This window comes from Hemiscyllium ocellatum, chromosome 1, assembly GCF_020745735.1.
Source record: "Hemiscyllium ocellatum isolate sHemOce1 chromosome 1, sHemOce1.pat.X.cur, whole genome shotgun sequence".
Lineage (NCBI taxonomy): Eukaryota > Metazoa > Chordata > Chondrichthyes > Orectolobiformes > Hemiscylliidae > Hemiscyllium > Hemiscyllium ocellatum.
Window position 1 is genome coordinate 78,451,481 of NC_083401.1, and position 18,380 is coordinate 78,469,860.

Below are 18,380 nucleotides of genomic sequence, written 5' to 3' on the forward strand. Positions count from 1 at the left end.
TCCTGCAGTGGCAGGGGCAAGTGCCAGAATAGGAGGGTGGGTTGTAGGGGGGCGTGGACCTGACCAGGTAGTCATGGAGGGAGCGGTCTTTGCAGAAGGCGGAAAGGGGTGGGGAGGGAAATATATCCCTGGTGGTGGGGTCTTCTTGGAGGTGGCAGAAATGTCGGCGGCTGATTTGGTTTATGCGAAGGTTGCGCCTCATCTTCTGCCTCGGAACCCTTCAACCCCAGGGCATCAATGTGGACTTCAACGGTGTCCTTTTTAACTCACCCTAGTTCCAAACTTCCAGCTCAGCACTGTCCCTATGGCTTAGGTAGGTAGGGCATCTTCTTTTCCACCTATCCACTCCCTCCTCTCCCTTATCACCTTCATCCTCTCCCCCACTTATCCATTGTGCTCTATGCTACATTCTCCCCACCCCCACCCTCCTCTCATTTATCTCTCCACCCTTTAGGCTCTCTGTCTGTATTCCTGATGAAGGGCTTTTGCCCGAAACGTCGATTTTACTGCTCCTAATCTGTTCTTCTTGTACTACTAATCTAGAATCGCAGCAGTTCCTACCTAATAGCTTTCTGGGTCAAGTGTAGAACGTGGACTGCTGCGGTTTGAGCAGACAGCTCCCTACCACCACCACCAGCCCCTCAAGGGCAACTCGCCCCGGCAATAAATAACTGGCCCAGCCGTCAGTGCTCACGTCCCATGAAAGAATAAAAGGAAAACTTAAATAAAGATATTGTACGAGCAGGTTGTTGTATGTTCAATGTAGTAAAATGTACCAAGGTACATCATAGAAGCAATATCAAAATTTTAAACAAAAGTAAATATGAGAAACAAAGCTCACTCACTGCAATAATTTCAGTCTGAGACAAGATCTGAATCAGTAGTGCCCTTTATTTCACACTTGCAAGTGGGTGTGATGTCCACAAGCCAGGGACAAAACACAATGAATTTAACAAATACTTGATATTTATATAATTTGGTTGCTACATGTTTTTTTTCTTATTTCATTGTTTCCCCCCATGTTTACATCCTCCACTTCCCTAAGACCGTACCCATTACTCCTGTTTATCTCGTGTCTTATCTGGTCTTGTCTGTGGAAAAAAATGCTCAATTCCTATTCTCAAGGCCATTTGACCTCATCCTGCTATGGGTACATCCTTGCCTTTTCACAGCATCTTATCACTAAGCCCTTTTAATTGGGGTTTGTTCCTGTGTTTCTGTAAAAGTGGGAAACAGATGTTTATACCTATTGTTTATACAGGCGTATTGAGTTTAACTGTCTGTCTTACAGTCCCATTTCTTTCTTGCATACGCTTTTAGCTAATAATTGAGAATTGCAGAAGTAACGTTAATTTACCATATCCCACAGTAAACAATGAAATATTAGAGTTAATTATAATTATTGTTCAATTACGAGCATGTTAAAGCTGGAAACCAAAGACAGTTAGTGAGGGAGAGCTAAAGGTTGGGGCCCACCTGAAGTACAGAATGTGTGGGGTGCAGATTGTCCTCTTGTTATACTGGAGATTATTCTGTGCAAAGATAAGAAAACAAATATGGGAGTGTAGGTAGACTATGCTCAAGAGGTGGAAATAGGTAGTATGGGTGCTGAAGAAGACACCTCTTCGAGAAGAAAATGTGTTGCTGGAGAAGCGCAGCAGGTCAGGCAGCATCCAAGGAGCAGGAGAATCGACATTTCACCTCAGAGAAGTCGACCTTGTTAAATTTTACACCAAAACACTGCAATAAATACATTTAATATATGTGTGTTAAAACATGCGTTAAAAAAAAAATCAGAAAGCGATTTGAGGGTTACGGGGAGTGCCGTCTTTCGCCATCAAGCGGAATTACAAGTTTTCACACACAATCTCGTAAAAGGTAGGTCACACAGAAATTGTAGGAACGCAGGGATTGCGAGACTAAAAACAAAATCTTCAGTCTTGCTTCATGATGTGGGAATGGTGCAGGAACGTTTGGACACGCTGCCTGTCCTGATAGTTAATACCAAGGAGCTGTAGTGGCAGCTCCATCCAGCTGCAGCTCCGCCTTGTATGATGACAGTAAGCGGTGAGCGCTGCACGTCGCTGGCAAACTGCCCAGAACAGGGCCAACAGTGACTGCACGGAATGGAAGACCAGATCTCAGGAGCAGCAATACTCTGCACCGAGTGCCACACAACATGAGCCTGTGCTTCTTGATCCTGCTCTCCTTAGTAACTATCGCACACGATGAAGGTAAGAGTAGGGCAAATAGGTTCCAGTATCCAATTCACCACGGTATTCATTTCTGTTTCCCCTGAGCACAAAGACGAAGTTTCCATCTAGCGTCAAGTGATTGATGTTTTCAGTGTCTAATTAAATTACTGACTACAATACTATTCCTGACACTGGACGAATGAGAGTCGAAGAGGCGGGTCTTCCTGTAATCAGCAACATCGCTAAACAATTGATAGAAAGTGCCTACTCTTACAGTTACAAGTGACAGATTTTAAATTCTGGTTGTGAACGCAGACGCTTATTTACAGAATATACAGAAAATTACAATTAATTTCGTTCCAAAACTGGAATGGAAGCCCATGACCTCTGTTCATTAGCTGGTACAATACCCAAAGCTCAGTTAGAGCAGTGATTTATATTCACTTCAAATCCACCTCTGATTTTTTTTGGTGCCCTGTTTAAAAACAAATGCAATTCTTGACAGTAATACCGCATAGAACTGGCGAGAGCCTCCCGAACAGTTGTACTACGATTAATATTTATAAACAAAGCTCAATTTTAAACTGTAATCACTTCCAGTTCTATGTCTGATCTACATTGGCTCCAGGTCAGTCAATGGCTCAGTTTTTAACTCCTGGTTCCCTGTCAAAACTATTGGATGAAGATGCTACTAACACTTTACTGCTTATTGGGAGGAGACTGGTAATTGGGTTGAGTTTGTTCTGGCGGGTAAGACATAATTGTAAATGTTTTCCCAGGCTGGAACAACTTGGCCAGAGGTGCAGCTAGTTTGAAAGCACTGTTGTTACCCATAACTCCCTAATTTTTACTGTGTCAATGCACTCAGCCATTTCCTCACATCAGTGGACAGAATCAAACTGATTGGAGACGGGCATCAGTGATGGTGGGGTCCCTGGAGGGCACAGAGAAAGAGCATCTGCTCTGGTCTGATTAAAGATGGATGCAAATTCATATAATCCTATACAATAGGTTCACTAGGTTGGCCAGTCATTTCCAAGTAGGCCTAGAAATGCTGGAAGCAAACTGTCCTTATTACATCAGGTTTGGATTTGCACAGGAGGCCAAAGTTGAAAGAATGTAGAAGTCTCAGAGGGCTTGCAAATGGAGGAAGTTACAGAAATAGTGAGGGGTGAACCATGGATAGATTTAAACACAGAGGATGAGAATCTTAAAGTCTATGTGGTACTGAGTGGCAGCAAATAGATCTTACGATGTGGAGGAAATTAGAATCCTCCAGATGTACAGCACGGAAACAGACCCTTCAGTCCAACTTGTCCATGCCGACCAGATATCCCAACCTAATCTAGTCCCATTTACTAGCACTTAGCCAATATCCCTCCATCCCCTTCCTATTCATATATCCATCCAGATTCCTCTGGCAGCTCATTCCATACACGCACCATCCTCTGTGTCAAAATATTGCCCCTTAGGTCCCTTTCATATCTTCCCCTCCCACTCTAAACCTATGCCATCTAGTTCTGAACTCCCCCACTGCCATTTTTCCTAAATCCCTTCCCTGGCGTATCTTCTAACCTACAGAGCAAGCATCCTCGGTACAGCATACTGTGATCTCTTCACTGAAAGTAAACCTGATTAAAGTTCCATCAACAGTCACTTAAAAGAATGTTATATTTCTTACTGAAAGTTTGACTGCTGTCACACTCATCTCTACTGGCAGAACTCCTCAGCTCTCTTTTGCCTGCCTTTCACTCCAGTAGTCATGTGGCTATTTCCCAAGACTGTCAGGAAGCCTTTCCTGCCTCCTTCGTTTCTCATCTCTCCTCATGCCCGCTCTTCCTCTGAACACTTTCTGTCCTCCCCTCTTCATCATTCTTTCCTCCCTTATCCTACTCTTCTCACATTAGTGCACCACATGCTGTGCAAGTCATTGACTTGGATTGAATGCTTGTCTATGCAATGCACTTGCTAATATGATTTTTAAGGGTGTGATCGATTTCTTATAAATATGTGAAATTAAAGAAAGTTACTTATGTGCATTTGTGTAGCTTAGAGGGAATGTTTAACACATGCCTGCCTGATACTCAGCTACATTGATTTCAATATGATTTAGTATCAAACAAAGCATATAACAGGCAATACGGTTCACTTAATATAGTATTTCTACCTGGCCTTATAATCATATAACTTGGGAAATTCCATTCACCTTTTTTTGATCTTTATTCTAAAGTGAGTAATCTGTTCATGCTGTTGTAATGCAAATTTGATTGGCATAATGTCCGGAGCAATCTTGCTTCCAGATATCTGCACAATTCCATCAATGCCAGTGCTATTCCTAGCTTCTCCAAATCTGCTAGAAACATTTTTGTTGATGAAAAACATTCCATTAATAGCTGTAAACAGGATTTGAAAGCGAGAGGGTACTTGGCGAAATTACAATCACCAGCGAAGTGGTGCTGAGCAAACTGATGGAGCTGTAGGCTGACAGGTCCCAAACTCCTGATTGGCTTCATTCTCGAGTATTGAAAGAAGTGAGGAAATAAATTCCCACACTGGTACTGAAAATGTGTGCTCCAGAATCAGCTATGGCCCTAGCCAATCTGTTTCACTACAGCTGCAACACTGGCACTTACTCTCCTCAGCATAGTGACCGAAGGTGCCATTGTCAGTGCTGTCAAGAAGCACCTGCAAAGAGAGAACCTGCTCACTGATGCACAGTTTGGGTTTTGACAGAACCATTCAAATTCAGTTTAACCTTGGGCTATTTCACAAAATACGGAGGCATGGGATTGAGGGTGATTTACCGGTTTGGGTAAGAAATTGGCTAGCTGGAAGAAGACGGAGGGTAGTGGTTGATGGGAAATTTTCATCCTAGAGTTCAGTTACTAGTTGTGTACTGCAGGGATCTGTTTTGGGGCCATTGCTGTTGTCATTTTTATAAATAACCTGGACAAGGGTGTGGAAGGATAGGTTAGTAAATTTGCAAATGACACGAAGCTCGGTAGAGTTGTGGATAGTGCCGAAGGATGTTTTAGGTTCCAGAGAGACATAGATAAATGCAGAGCTGGGCTGAGAGGTGGAAAATGGAGTTTAATGCAGAAAAGTGTGAGATGGTTCACTTTGGAAGGAGTAACAAGAATGCAGAGCACTAGGCTAATGGTATGATTCTTGGTAGTATGGATGAACAGAGTGATCTGTGTCCAAGTACATGGATCCCTGAAAGTTGCCACCCAGGTTGATAGGGTTGTTAAGAAGGCATACGGTGTGTTAGCTTTTATTAGTAGAGGGATTCAGTTTCGGAGCCATGAGGTCATGCTGCAGCTGGACAAACCTCTGGTGTGCCCGCATCTGGAGTATTGCGTACAGTTCTAGAGTTAAAAATCACACAACCCCAGGTTATAGTCCAATAGGTTTAATTGGAAGCACTAGCTTTCGGAGCGCTGCTCCTTCATCAGGTGGTTGTGGAGGACACAATTGTAAGACACAGAATTTATAGCAAAAGTTTACAGTGTGATGTAACTGAAATTATACATTGAAAACTACCTTGATTGTTTGTTGAGTCTTTCATCTGTTTGAATACCAAGTTAGTTTCACTTCTTTCATATGTAAATCACAAAACTTTTTTTAAAAGTTACTTTCTCAAGTTAACTGTAACAATTGGTGTCAGCCAGATAATATGTTGAAGGTGTTAGCCCCCTGTGTTCCCTGTCTGTGCCATAATGTTTAGACTGAATCTAATGTAAAAAGTGAGTTAACAGAATCTTACATGGATTCATGCAGTTTTTGAGCAATGTACAATGTAACTCAGTAAGTACAAATTCACCCCACAAACGTATATGTGCAAGTGGGTTTTTGTGTGTGCATGTGTGTGTCTATCTGTCTGTCTGGGGTGGGGGGTTGTGAGTGTGTGAGAAAGTTTATATGTGAGTGTATGTGAGTGTGAAGTGTCTAAGTCTGCGGGAGGGTGCATGTGTGAGTGTGGGAGTGTGTGTCTGTAGGAGTGTGTGTGTATACATTTCTATGTATATGTGTGCCTGTGTGTGTGTGTGTGTGTGTGTGTGTGTGTGTGTGTGTGTGTGTGTGTATTGCAATGGTGGTCACCTATAATGTGATATGAACCCAAGGTCCCGGTTGAGGCCCTCCCTACGGGTACAAAACTTAGCTATCAGGCTCTACTTGGCAACTTTTCGCTGCTGCCTGTCCCAAAGTCCGCCTTGGAGGATGGTCACTCGAAGGTCCGAGGTCAAATGTCCTGGACCACTGAAGTGTTCCCCAACTGGGAGGGAACACTCCTGTCTGTTGATTGTTGTGCAGTGCCCATTCATTCGTTGCATAGCCTTTGCTCAGTTTCCCCAATGTACCATGCCTCAGGGCATCTTTGCCTGCAATGTGTAAGATAGACAACGTTGGCTGAATCACATGAGTACCTGCCACGTACAGGGACCACAGGGGGCTAACACCTTCAACATGTTATCTGACTGACACCAATTGTTACAGTTACCCTGAGAATGTTAATGTTTAAAAAAAGTTTTGTGATTTACTTATGAAAGAAGTGAAACTAACATGGTCATTCTAACCGATGAAAGACTCAACAAATAATCAAGATATTTTTCAATGTATAATTTCAGTTACATCACATTGTAAACTTTTGCTATAAATTCTGTGTCTTACAATTGTGTCCTCCACAATCACCTGATGAAGGAGCGTCGCTCCGAAAGCTAGTGCTTCCAATTAAACCTGTTGGACTATAACCTGGTGTTGTGTTATTTTTAACTTTGTACACCCCAGTCCGACACAGGCATCTCCAAACCATGACTACAGTTCTGGATGCTGCATTATAGGAAGGATGTGGAAGCTTTGGAAAGGGTTCAGAGGAGATCTACTAAGATGTTGCCTGGTGTGGAGTGAAGGCCTTACAAGGAAAGGCTGAGGGATCTGAGGTTATTTTCGGTAGAGAGAAGAATTGAGACATATAAAATAATCAGAAGGTTAGCTAGTGTCGACAGTGAGAGCCTTTTTCTTCGGCTAATGATGGCTAGAATGAGGGGACATAGATTTAAATTGAGGTGTGATAGATATAGGACAGATATCAGAGGTAGTTTCTTTACTCAGAGTAGTAGGAACATGGTATGGCCTGCCTGCAACAGTAGTAGACTCGCCAACTTTAAGGGCATTTAAATGGTCATTGGATAGAATATGGATGATAATGGTCGGCACAACATCGAGAGCCAAAAGGCCTGTACTGCACTGTAATGTTCTATGTTCTCTGTTCAAACTAGGGCAAAAGAGCTAATCTCCAGAGGTGGGATGTCGGGGTGACTGGCTGGCAATATTCAATACTGCCTTTGATGCCAAGATAGCATTTGACTGAGTAAAGAATCAGGAGACTTGACTGAAACTGGAGTCAGTGGGAATTAGAGGAAGCAATCTCCACTGGTTGGAGTCATACCTGGCACCTAGGACGATGGTAGTGGTTGTTGGAGTTCAGTCATCTCAGCTCCAGGACATCTCTGCAAGAGTTCCTCGGAGAGTGTCCTAGGCCCAATCATCTTCAGCTGTTTCACTGAGGAAACACTCAGAAATATAGATTTTCACTGAATATTGCGCAATGCTCAACAACATTCATTACTCCTCAAATACTGAGGCAATCCTAATCCATTTGCAGTCACATCCAGTCTGGGGCTGAGAAGTGGCAAGTAACATGAACGTCAGGTTGTGGCCATCTCCAAATTGAGAGAATCTAGCCATTATTCCATGACTTTTAATGGCATTATCATTGCAGAATCTCATGCTATCAACATCGTCAGGTTACCATTGACTAGAAACTGAACCAGATGAGTCATGTAACTTCTGTGGCTACAAGACCAAGTCAGAGGTGAGGAATTTTGAAGTGAATAACTCACCTCTAGTCTTCTTAATGGTGAAAGTGAGAAGTGCAGATGCTGGAAACCGGAGTCTAGATTAGAGTGGTGTTGGAAAAGCACAGCATGTCAGGCAGCACAGCAAGGAGCAGGAACATCGACATATCGGGCAAAAGTCCTTCATCAGGAATGAGAAATGAAGGACTTTTGTCTAAAATGTCGATTTTCCTACTCCTTGGATGCTGCCTAACCTGCTGTGCTATTCCAACACCACTCTAATATAATCTCCTTTAATGTCTGCTTACCATCTACAAGGTACAAGTCAGGAGTGTGGTGGAATACTCCTCATTTGCTTGGATGGATGCAGTTCCTACAATACCATGAAGGGCAAAGCAGTCTGCTTGATTGGTAAGGCATCTACCACTTTTAATATTGCCTCCCTCCAAGACCCTTGCACAATGACACTGTTGTGTACCATCAGCAAAATGCATTACAGTGAGTTCAGGTTTCTTTGATAGCACCTTCCAAACCTGCCACCTTATCAACTAGAAGGACTAGGGCAATAGGCACATGGGAATGCCACAATCTTGATTTTGAAATATATTGCCATTTATCAGAGTGACTCAATCAAAGTATACTGAGGGTGCCCCTATATCCAAGGAGTGCAGCAGTTTAAAAAAAAGCAGCTCACTATTGCCCTCTCCAGGACAGTTAGGTATGGGCAATAAATGCCTAGCCAGTGATGCCCACATCCCAAGTATAAATAAAAGTTAGGTCGGATAAATTTTCCAAAATTCTCTAGATTATGGAATGGTTCCATGTGACTGGAAAATAGCAAGGATTCAAAAAGGGAGGGAAGCAGAAAACTTAAAAGTGTAGGTCATCACTTGGATTCTGTCATGGAACGTTATTAGAAACAATCATGAAGATGACCAAAGCAGGAAAACTCAAGCAAGTCAGAAAGAGTCATCATGAATTTGTAAGGAAAATCATGTTTAATCAATTTATTGAATTTCTTTGAAGGAGTAACTTGTACTGTTGGTAAGGGAAGGCTTGTAGACATACTGTACTTAGCTTTCTAGAAGGTATTTAGCCAGGTGTCACATCAAAGGTTATTGTTCAAAGTAGGTTCTCATGGTTTAAAAGGCAGTATTGATAGAAGATGGGCTGGCTGACAGAAAACAGACAACATACTCAAATGGCTCTTTGATTGGCAGGATGTGATGAGTGGAGTCATGCAGGGACCTGTGCTGGAGCTTAACCTTTTTACAATTTATATCAATGGCATAGATAACAGGAGCCAAGGCATGATAGCTACATTTATAAATAACACACAGGTACATGAGAAAGAATGTTTGAAGAAGACATAGAGGATGTGGATGGATAGATATAGATAGCTTTAATGAGAGTGCAAAAACTCTCAGTTGCAGTATAATGGGGAAAATGTAAACTTGTTTACTTTGACAAGAAGATGAAAGAAAGAGTGTTATTTAAATGGAGAACAACTGCAGAAATCCAATGTGGAGAGGGATCCAGTTGTTCTAGTTTTTTAAATTATTCACTCCTGGGACGTGGATGTCGCTGACTGGCCAGGGTTTATTGCCTGTCCCTAATTGTCCTTGGGAAAGTGGCAGTGAGCTGCCTTCTTAAGCTGCTGCAGTCCATGTGCTGTAGATAGACTAATGAGGCTGTTGTGGAGGGAATTTCAGGATTTTGATCTAATGACACTGAAGGTATGCTGATATATTTCCAAATCAGGATGTTGAGTGACTTGGAGGGGAACTGGCAGATAGTGGTGTTCCTATGCATCTTCTGTCCTTGTCCTTCCAGATGGTAGTGGTTGTGAGTTTGGAAGGTGCTACCGAAGGATCTTTGGCGAATTTCTGCGGTGCATCCTATAGATAGTACACATTGCTGCTACTAAGTCACTGGTAGAGGAAGGATATTTTGGAGGATGTGGTGTCTATCAAGCGGGCATCTTTGTCCTGGATGGTTTCAAGCTTCTTGAGTGTAATTGGAGGTATACCCATCCAGGCAAGTGGGGAGTATTACATCCTGACTTGTGCCTTGTAAATGGTGGACAGACCTTGGGGAGTGAGTTACACACCGCAGTACTCCTAGCCTGTGACCTGCTCTTATTGCCACTGTACTTATATGGCAATTCCAATTCAGTTTCTGCTCCAGGTGTTGGTAGTGGGAGAGACAACTACAGTAACAACATTGAACGGCAAGGGTTGGTAGTTAGATTGTCTTTCATTGGATCTTATTGCTTGGCATTCATGTGGCACAAATATTACCCACCACTTTTCAGCCCAAGCCAGGATATTGTCCAGGTCTTCAGTATTTGGACATAGACTGCTTCAGTACCTGAGGAGGTGCTGAACATTGCACAATCATTGGCAAGCGTCCGAGTTCTAACCTTAGGTTTTAGGGAAGGTCATTGATGAAGCAGCTGAAGATGGTTGGACCTACGACACAGCCCTGAGGAACCCTTACAGAACTGTCTTGGAGCTGAGATAACTGATCTCCAACAACCATAACCATCTTCCTTTGTGCCAGGATGACTCCAACCAGTGGTTTTTTTCTCTCCAGTTGACTCTGGTTTGGTGTATGAATCGCAAAAGGTGAGTATGCAGGTACAGCAAGTAACGAAGAAGGTTACTGGAATGCTGTGTTTTATTGTGAGAGCTGCAAATGTGTTGCTGGTCAAAGCACAGCAGGTTAGGCAGCATCTCAGGAATAGAGAATTCGACGTTTCGAGCATAAGCCCTTCATCAGGAATAAGAGAGAGAGAGCCAAGCCGGCTGAGATAAAAGGTAGGGAGGAGGGACTAGGGGGAGGGGCGATGGAGGTGGGATAGGTGGAAGGAGGTCAAGGTGAGGGTGTTAGGCCGGAGTGGGGTGGGGGCGGAGAGGTCAGGAAGAGGATTGCAGGTTAGGAGGGCGGTGCTGAGTTGAGGGAACCGACTGAGACAAGGTGGGGGGAGGGGAAATGAGGAAGCTGGAGAAATCTGAATTCATACCTTGTGGTTGGAGGGTTCCCAGGCGGAAGATGAGGCGCTCCTCCTCCAGCCGTCGTGTAGTTGTGTTCTGCCGGTGGAGGAGTCCAAGGACCTGCATGTCCTCGGTGGAGTGGGAGGGGGAGTTAAAGTGTTGAGCCACGGGGTGATTGGGTTGGTTGGTTCGGGCGGCCCAGAGGTGTTCTCTGAAGCGTTCCGCAAGTAAGCGGCCTGTCTCACCAATATAGAGGAGGCCACATCGGGTGCAGCGGATGCAATAGATGATGTGTGTGGAGGTACAGGTGAACTTGTGGCGGATATGGAAGGATCCCTTGGGGCCTTGGAGGGAAGTGAGTGTGGAGGTGTGGGCGCAAGTTTTACATTTCCTGCGGTTGCAGGGGAAGGTGCCGGGGGTGGAGGTTGGGTTGGTGGGGGGTGTGGATCTGACAAGGGAGTCACGAAGGGAGTGGTCCTTGCGGAACGCTGATAGGGGAGGGGAGGGAAATATATCCTTGGTGGTGGGGTCCGTTTGGAGGTGGCGGAAATGGCGGCGGATAATACGTTGTATGCGCAGGTTGGTGGGGTGGTAGGTGAGAACCAGTGGGGTTCTGTCTTGGTGGCGGTTGGAGGAGCGGGGCTCAAGGGCGGAGGAGCGGGAAGTGGAGGAGATGCGGTGGAGGGCATCGTCGATCACGTCTGGGGGGAATCTGCGGTCCTTGAAGAAGGAGGCCATCTGGGTTGTGCGGTGTTGGAATTGGTCCTCCTGGGAGCAGATGCGGCGGAGACGAAGGAATTGGGAATATGGGATGGCGTTTTTACAGGGGGCAGGGTGGGAGGAGGTGTAGTCCAGGTAGCTGTGGGAGTCAGTCGGTTTATAATAGATGTCTGTGTTGAGTCGGTCGCCCGAGATAGAAATGGAAAGGTCTAGGAAGGGGAGGGAGGAGTCTGAGACAGTCCAGGTGAATTTCAGGTCGGGATGGAAGGTGTTAGTAAAGTTGATGAACTGTTCAACCTCCTCGTGGGAGCACGAGGCAGCGCCGATACAGTCATCGATGTAGCGGAGGAAAAGGTGGGGGGTGGTGCCAGTGTAGTTGCGGAAGATGGACTGTTCCACATATCCTACGAAGAGGCAGGCATAGCTGGGGCCCATGCGGGTGCCCATGGCAACTCCTTTAGTTTGGAGGAAGTGGGAGGATTGAAAAGAGAAGTTATTCAGGGTGAGGACCAGTTCAGTCAGTCGAAGGAGGGTGTCAGTGGAAGGGTACTGGTTAGTGCGGCGGGAAAGGAAGAAGCGGAGGGCTTTGAGTCCTTCGTGATGGGGGATGGAGGTGTACAGGGACTGGATGTCCATAGTGAAAATAAGGCGTTGGGGACCGGGGAAGCGAAAATCCTGGAGGAGGTGGAGGGCGTGGGTGGTGTCCCGAACGTAGGTGGGGAGTTCTTGGACTAAAGGGGACAGGACCGTGTCGAGGTATTGGGAGATGAGTTCGGTGGGGCAGGAGCAGGCTGAGACAATGGGTCGGCCGGGGCAGGCAGGTTTGTGGATTTTGGGCAGGAGGTAGAAACGGGCGGTGCGGGGTTGTGGGACTATGAGGTTGGAGGCGGTGGATGGGAGATCCCCTGAGGTGATGAGGTCCTGGATGGTCTGGGAGATGATGGTTTGGTGGTGGGAGGTGGGGTCGTGGTCAAGGGGGCGATAAGAGGAGGCGTCCGCGAGCTGGCGTTTGGCTTCAGCGGTGTACAGGTCAGTGCGCCAAACTACCACCGCGCCTCCCTTGTCTGCGGGTTTGATGGTGAGGTTGGGATTGGAGCGGAGGGAGTGGAGGGCTGCACGTTCTGAGGGTGAGAGGTTGGAGTGGGTGAGAGGGGTGGACAGGTTGAGTCGGTTGATGTCACGGCGGCAGTTGGCTATAAAGAGGTCGAGGGCGGGTAGGAGGCCTGCACGGGGTGTCCAGGTGGATGGGGTGTGTTGGAGGCGGGAGAAGGGGTCGTCAGAGGGTGGGCGGGAGTCTTGGTTGTGAAAGTAGGCACGGAGGCGAAGGCGGCGGAAGAATTGTTCAATATCTCGCCGCGTGTTGAACTCATTAATCCGAGGGCGTAGGGGAACGAAGGTGAGGCCCCTGCTGAGGACTGATCTCTCATCCTCAGAGAGGGGGAGATCTGGAGGGATGGTGAAAATCCGGCAGGGCTGGGAGCTAGGACCTGGTGTGGGACTGGAGCTGGAGCTGGAGCTGGGGGCGGGGTTAGGGGCGGGGACAGAGATCGAAGTAGGGGCGGAGTTAGACGTGGTGACGTTGCTCGACGTGGGGGCGGGGTCATGCGTCGTGACGGAAATAAGCGTGGGGGCGGGGTTACGTGAAGCGACGGGAGATGGCGTGGGGGCGGGGTTATGGGCGGGGTTATGCGTAGTGACGAAAGAGAGAACATGATCCTAAAAATAAGTATATTATGCTTCAATTATGCTGGGCATTGGTGAGACCACATCTCAAATACATTTTGCAGTTTTGGTCTCCTAGTTTAAGGAAGGATGCATATCGGTTGGAGTTGGTTCAGGGAGGTCTATTAGATTGGATCATTTGTGTTCTCATATGCTCAAATATTAGACCGATCGGTTTGTTTCTGGTGGAGTTTTTAAGGGCAAGGGGTGACTTGATTGACGTGTGTATAAATCCCTTTGATGGTCTTGATATGGGGGGATTGAAGACATAATCATAAAGTGGGATAGCATTTAAAAACAGTGATCATAATTCCTTAAAATTAGATAGCTATGAATAAGGACAATTCAGGATCTTGTGGGAAGGTACTAAATTGGGTGAGAGCAAAATACAGCAGTATTTGGCAGCAGCTAGAGATTGTTAATTGAGAGAAACTGTTATCAGTTAAGTACACATTTGACATGGAGTCATAGAGATGTACAGCATGGAAACAAACTCTTCGGTCTACAACTTGTCCATGCTGATCAGATATCCTAAATTAATCTAGTCCCATTTGCCAGCACTTATCCGCTATCCCTCTAAATCCTTCCTATTCATATTCCTGTCCAGCTGCCTTTTAAATGCTGTAATTGTACCAGCCTGCCACTTCCTCTGCCAGCTCATTCCATGCCTGCACTACCCTCTGTGTGAAAAAGCTGTCTCTTAGGTCTCTTTTATATCTGTTCTACTCTCACCTAAACCCGTGGGAATTGTTTAAAGGCCCACTAGTAAGAGTTCAGGACTGGCAAGTTCCAGTAAGGAGGAAGGACAAGGATGGCAAGGAAAGTAACCCTTGGATAACAAGGGAGATTGGGAATTTAGTCAGAAGGAAAAAGATGCATATGTAAGGTTTAGGAAACTAAAATCGGACAGGACCCATGAAGAATATTAAGAAAGCAGGAAAGAACTCAAGCAGGGAATTAGGAGAGCGAGAAGGGAATATGAAATGACCTTGGCAAGTAGGATTAAAGAGAATCCCAAGGCAATCAATACATACATTAAATACAAGAGGATAACTAGGGAGAAGGGAGGACCATTCAAGGATAAAGGAGGGGGAGCTTGTGCTTGGAGGAAGAGAATGTGGGTGAGATCCTAAGTGAGTACTTAGTGTTTGTGTTTCCCCAGGAGAAGGATACAGAGGATTGTGAGATTAGTGTGGAACATGCTGATATGCTATGGCATTTTGCAAATAAGAAAGAAGTGATGTTGGTTCTCTTGAAAAGTACCAAGGTAGATGCATCCCCAGGGCCCCATGGTATCTACCCCAGGTTATTGAGAGAGGCAAGAGAGGAGATTGCAGGGCCTTGAGAAGATCTTTGCATCCTTGCTACCCACTGGAGAGATCCCGGGGGACTGGCGAGTAGCTAATGTTGTTCCTGTGTTCAAGAAGGGAAATAGGGATAATCCAGGAAACTATAGACCGGTGAGTCTCACATTGGTGGTTGGGAAGCCATTGGAAAGAAATCTTAGGGGTGGGATTTACATACATTTGGAAATACGTAGCCTAATTAGAACAGTCAGCATGGCTTTCTGCAGGTCGGGTCATGTCTTAATAACTTGATTGAATTTTTCGAGGAGGTGACAAAGATGATCAATGAGGATAGAACAGCAGATGTTGACTACATAGAATTTAGCAAGGCTTTTGGCAAGCTCCCTCATGGTAGGCTCATCAAGAAGGTTAAGATGAATGGGATCCACAGTGACCTGGCTGCTAGGGTTCAGAATTGGTGAGCCCATAAAAGGATAAATGATAGAATGGTGTTTTTCTGGCTGTGGGTTCGTGACCAGTGATGTTCCGCAGGGATCTGTACTGGAAACCATGGTCATTCCTGAAGAAGGGCTTACGCCCAAAACGTCGATTTTCCTGCTCCTCAGATGCCGCCTGGCCTGCTGTGTTTTTCCAGCACCATACTTTTCAACTCTGGAAACCACTGTTATTTGTGATGTACATAAGTGACTTGGATGAAAATGTAGATGGGTGGGTTGGTAAGTTTGTAGATGATAGTTAAGGGTACAGCAGGATATAGATCAGTTGCAGATATGAGTAGAGAAATGGCAGAAGGTTAATTGGATAAGTGTGAGGTGTTGCAACTTGGGAAATCAAATGTTAAGGAAAAGTTTACACTTAATGGCATTGATGTACAGAGGGTTCTTGGGGTTCAAGTCCATATCTCCCTGAAAGTGGTCGCAAAAATAGGGTGGTAAAGAAGGTGTGTTGCATGCTTGCCTTTATTGATTGGGTCAAGAGGTCATGTTGCAGCTTTATAAGACTTTGGTTAGACCATGCTTACAGTATTGTGGTCAATTCTGGTCGCTACATTACAGGAAGGATGTAGAGACTTTGGAGAGGGTGCAGAATAGGTTTACCAGGATGCTGCCTAGATTAGAGGGTATGAGCTATAAAGAGAAGCTAGAAAAACTCGGGTTGTTTTCTCTGGAGTGGCAGAGGCTGAGGGGAGAATTGATCGAAGTATGTAAAATTATGTGCTGCATAGATAGGGTTGACGGTCAGAATCCTTTTCCCAGAGTTGAAATATTTAATACTAAGGGACTTGCACTTAAGGTGAGAGGGAGAAAATTCAAAGGAGATGTGAGTGATGAGTTTTTTAGACAGAGAATGGTTGAAGTCTGGAACATGCTGCCAGGGATGGTGGTGGAGACAGATATGACAAAGGCATTTTAAGGGACTTTTCATAGCACATGAATATGCAAGGAATGGAGGGGTATGGACCAAGGTCAGGCAGAAGGGATTGGTTTAATTTGGCGTCATGTTCGACACAGCATCATGGGCTAAAGGGCCTGTTCCTGTGCTGTACAGTTCTATGTTCTACCTTCTAAGGAATCAGTGGTAATGGAGGTAAAGCTTGAAAGTGGAGTTGTGGATTATCAGACCAATCACAATGTCACTGAATGGTGGAATGGACATGGTGGACCGACTTCTGTTCCTGAGTCGTATGGTCTAATGATCTTGTGAAATCTCCTCTTGTGGTTCAGTCCAGAATATGGGCGCACTGTTTTTAAATGAGGCATCATTCATTCACAACAGAGACAAAGGAAAATATTTTCTCTCAGGATTTTGGCACTAGCATGAGAAGGTGGTGGAGATAAGGTCTTGAATACTTTTTAAACTGGAGGCAGATGGAGGTTTATAAGGTGAGGGAATGAAAGGTTATTGGGGCTAGATGGGAATGTGGCGTTCAAAAGAAACATATCAATGGAGCAGACTTATGAGGTGGAATGGTCCATTCCCCTCATATTTCGTATGTTCATATGGTAGTTTGAGTTTTACCACTGCAATTATAATAGGTTTGAGAGTCTGCAGTAACTATATCTTTTGAGAATAATGCTCAGATATAAAATATGGTACCACAGTCATGTTAAAAGTAGTTCAATCATTGTGTGATTGTTCATTGTATTTTGTATAAATACAGCTCACAGGAAAACGTCACTTGACAGCCCCACCCAACCAAAACATGTACTGATCCAACATTCAAGTTGAACAAATTGTCCCTTTGGATGTTTTTACTATTAGTGTTGGCTTTTAACTTGCTTTTCTGTGACTTTTTGTCAAGAGGATGAGTGATGATTGCAGGATGGATCGTGTGACAGTTTCTTTTCTTCCGTCTCCTAAAATTATAGATTGTTTACAAAGAAATAATGTGCAGAAATGTTCTCGTAAAACATTGTGGCTGATGAGATGTTCTTTGAAGAAAAGGAAATAAATAATCAAACAGGCACAAATTTTTCAAAAGGTTAAAACATTAACATTTTGTTCGCCAGAATTTTGTGAGGTTTTCCTGAACTCCTACCATTTAATTTGTATTTAATTGAAGTTTCTGTTGACGTACTTCTTGAGTAATTGGGGATTTTCTCCAGTCAGTAACACTGTGGTTTATGTTGTTACTTGCATTTTTCTTGATCAGATGGACATTCACAGGGATAACAACGAAATATTCCGTGCAGAGATTCTGACTAATAGAGTTAATCTGCTCAGTGAAATTCTATAAGTGACTTTCAATGTACACCCTGTAAAACAATACAGATGGTAAGAGTTTGAGAAAACTCCTTGGAAACTTTAATTCCAGGGGTTTTGTCTTCTTTTAAATTTTTTAGAGTTCTTACTGGGTGAGAACAACCGACATGGAATTTCACAATCATCCAGTTTTCCTGTCAGTTCAGAATATGATGTGAGGTTTCAGTAAGAACTCACTCCGATGGAAACTTACTGGAGCTGGAGTAACATGGGTTGTACAGGAATTGTGACAATGGAATCCAACTTGACATCAGGAGCAACTCACTGCATCTTTTATGTATTTGCCAAGCAGTGAGGCAAGTTTCTCACTAGGCTGTAATGAGTTGCCAATGAAGAGGGTTGCAGCTTGTTCAGTGTCAGCATCCACCTTACCAATTATGCTGATCAAATTAGATGTTGACAATTCTCCATGAGATTGTAGGACATGGGAACAGAATTAGGCCATTGGCCCGTCTGTCATTCGATCATGGCTGAAATGTTTCTCAACCCCCATTCCCCCGCCTTCTCTCCATAACCCTCGATCCCCTTACTGATAATGAACCTATCTATCTTTGTCTTAGATACACTCAATGACTTGGCCACCACAGCCTTCTGTGGCAACGAGTTCCATGAAGTCACTGTGCTCTAGTTAAAGTTATTCCTCCTCATCTCAGTTCTAAAGAGTTTTGTGTTTTCACTCTGAGGCTGTGCCCTCAGGTCCTCGTCTCTCCTACTGGTAGAAACATTTTCTCCACATCCACTCTCTCCAGGCATCTCATTATTCTGTACGTTTCAATGATATCCTTCCTCATTCTGCTAAATTCCATTCAATTCCAGAGT

The 18,380-nt window shown here is 44.7% G+C and overlaps 1 protein-coding gene across 4 annotated transcripts in view; it reads left to right on the plus strand.

Moving 5' to 3' along the window:
* Positions 1-2,103: 2,103 nt before the first annotated feature.
* LOC132818988 (uncharacterized) overlaps positions 2,104-18,380 on the plus strand; it is a 116,123-nt gene continuing 99,846 nt past the window's right edge. For all 4 annotated transcript variants that reach the window (XM_060830214.1, XM_060830205.1, XM_060830195.1 and 1 more), the window contains exon 1: positions 2,104-2,234. In XM_060830214.1, coding sequence (XP_060686197.1) covers positions 2,180-2,234 — 55 coding nt within the window. In that variant the 5' untranslated portion in view covers positions 2,104-2,179. The remainder of the gene's footprint in view (positions 2,235-18,380) is intronic.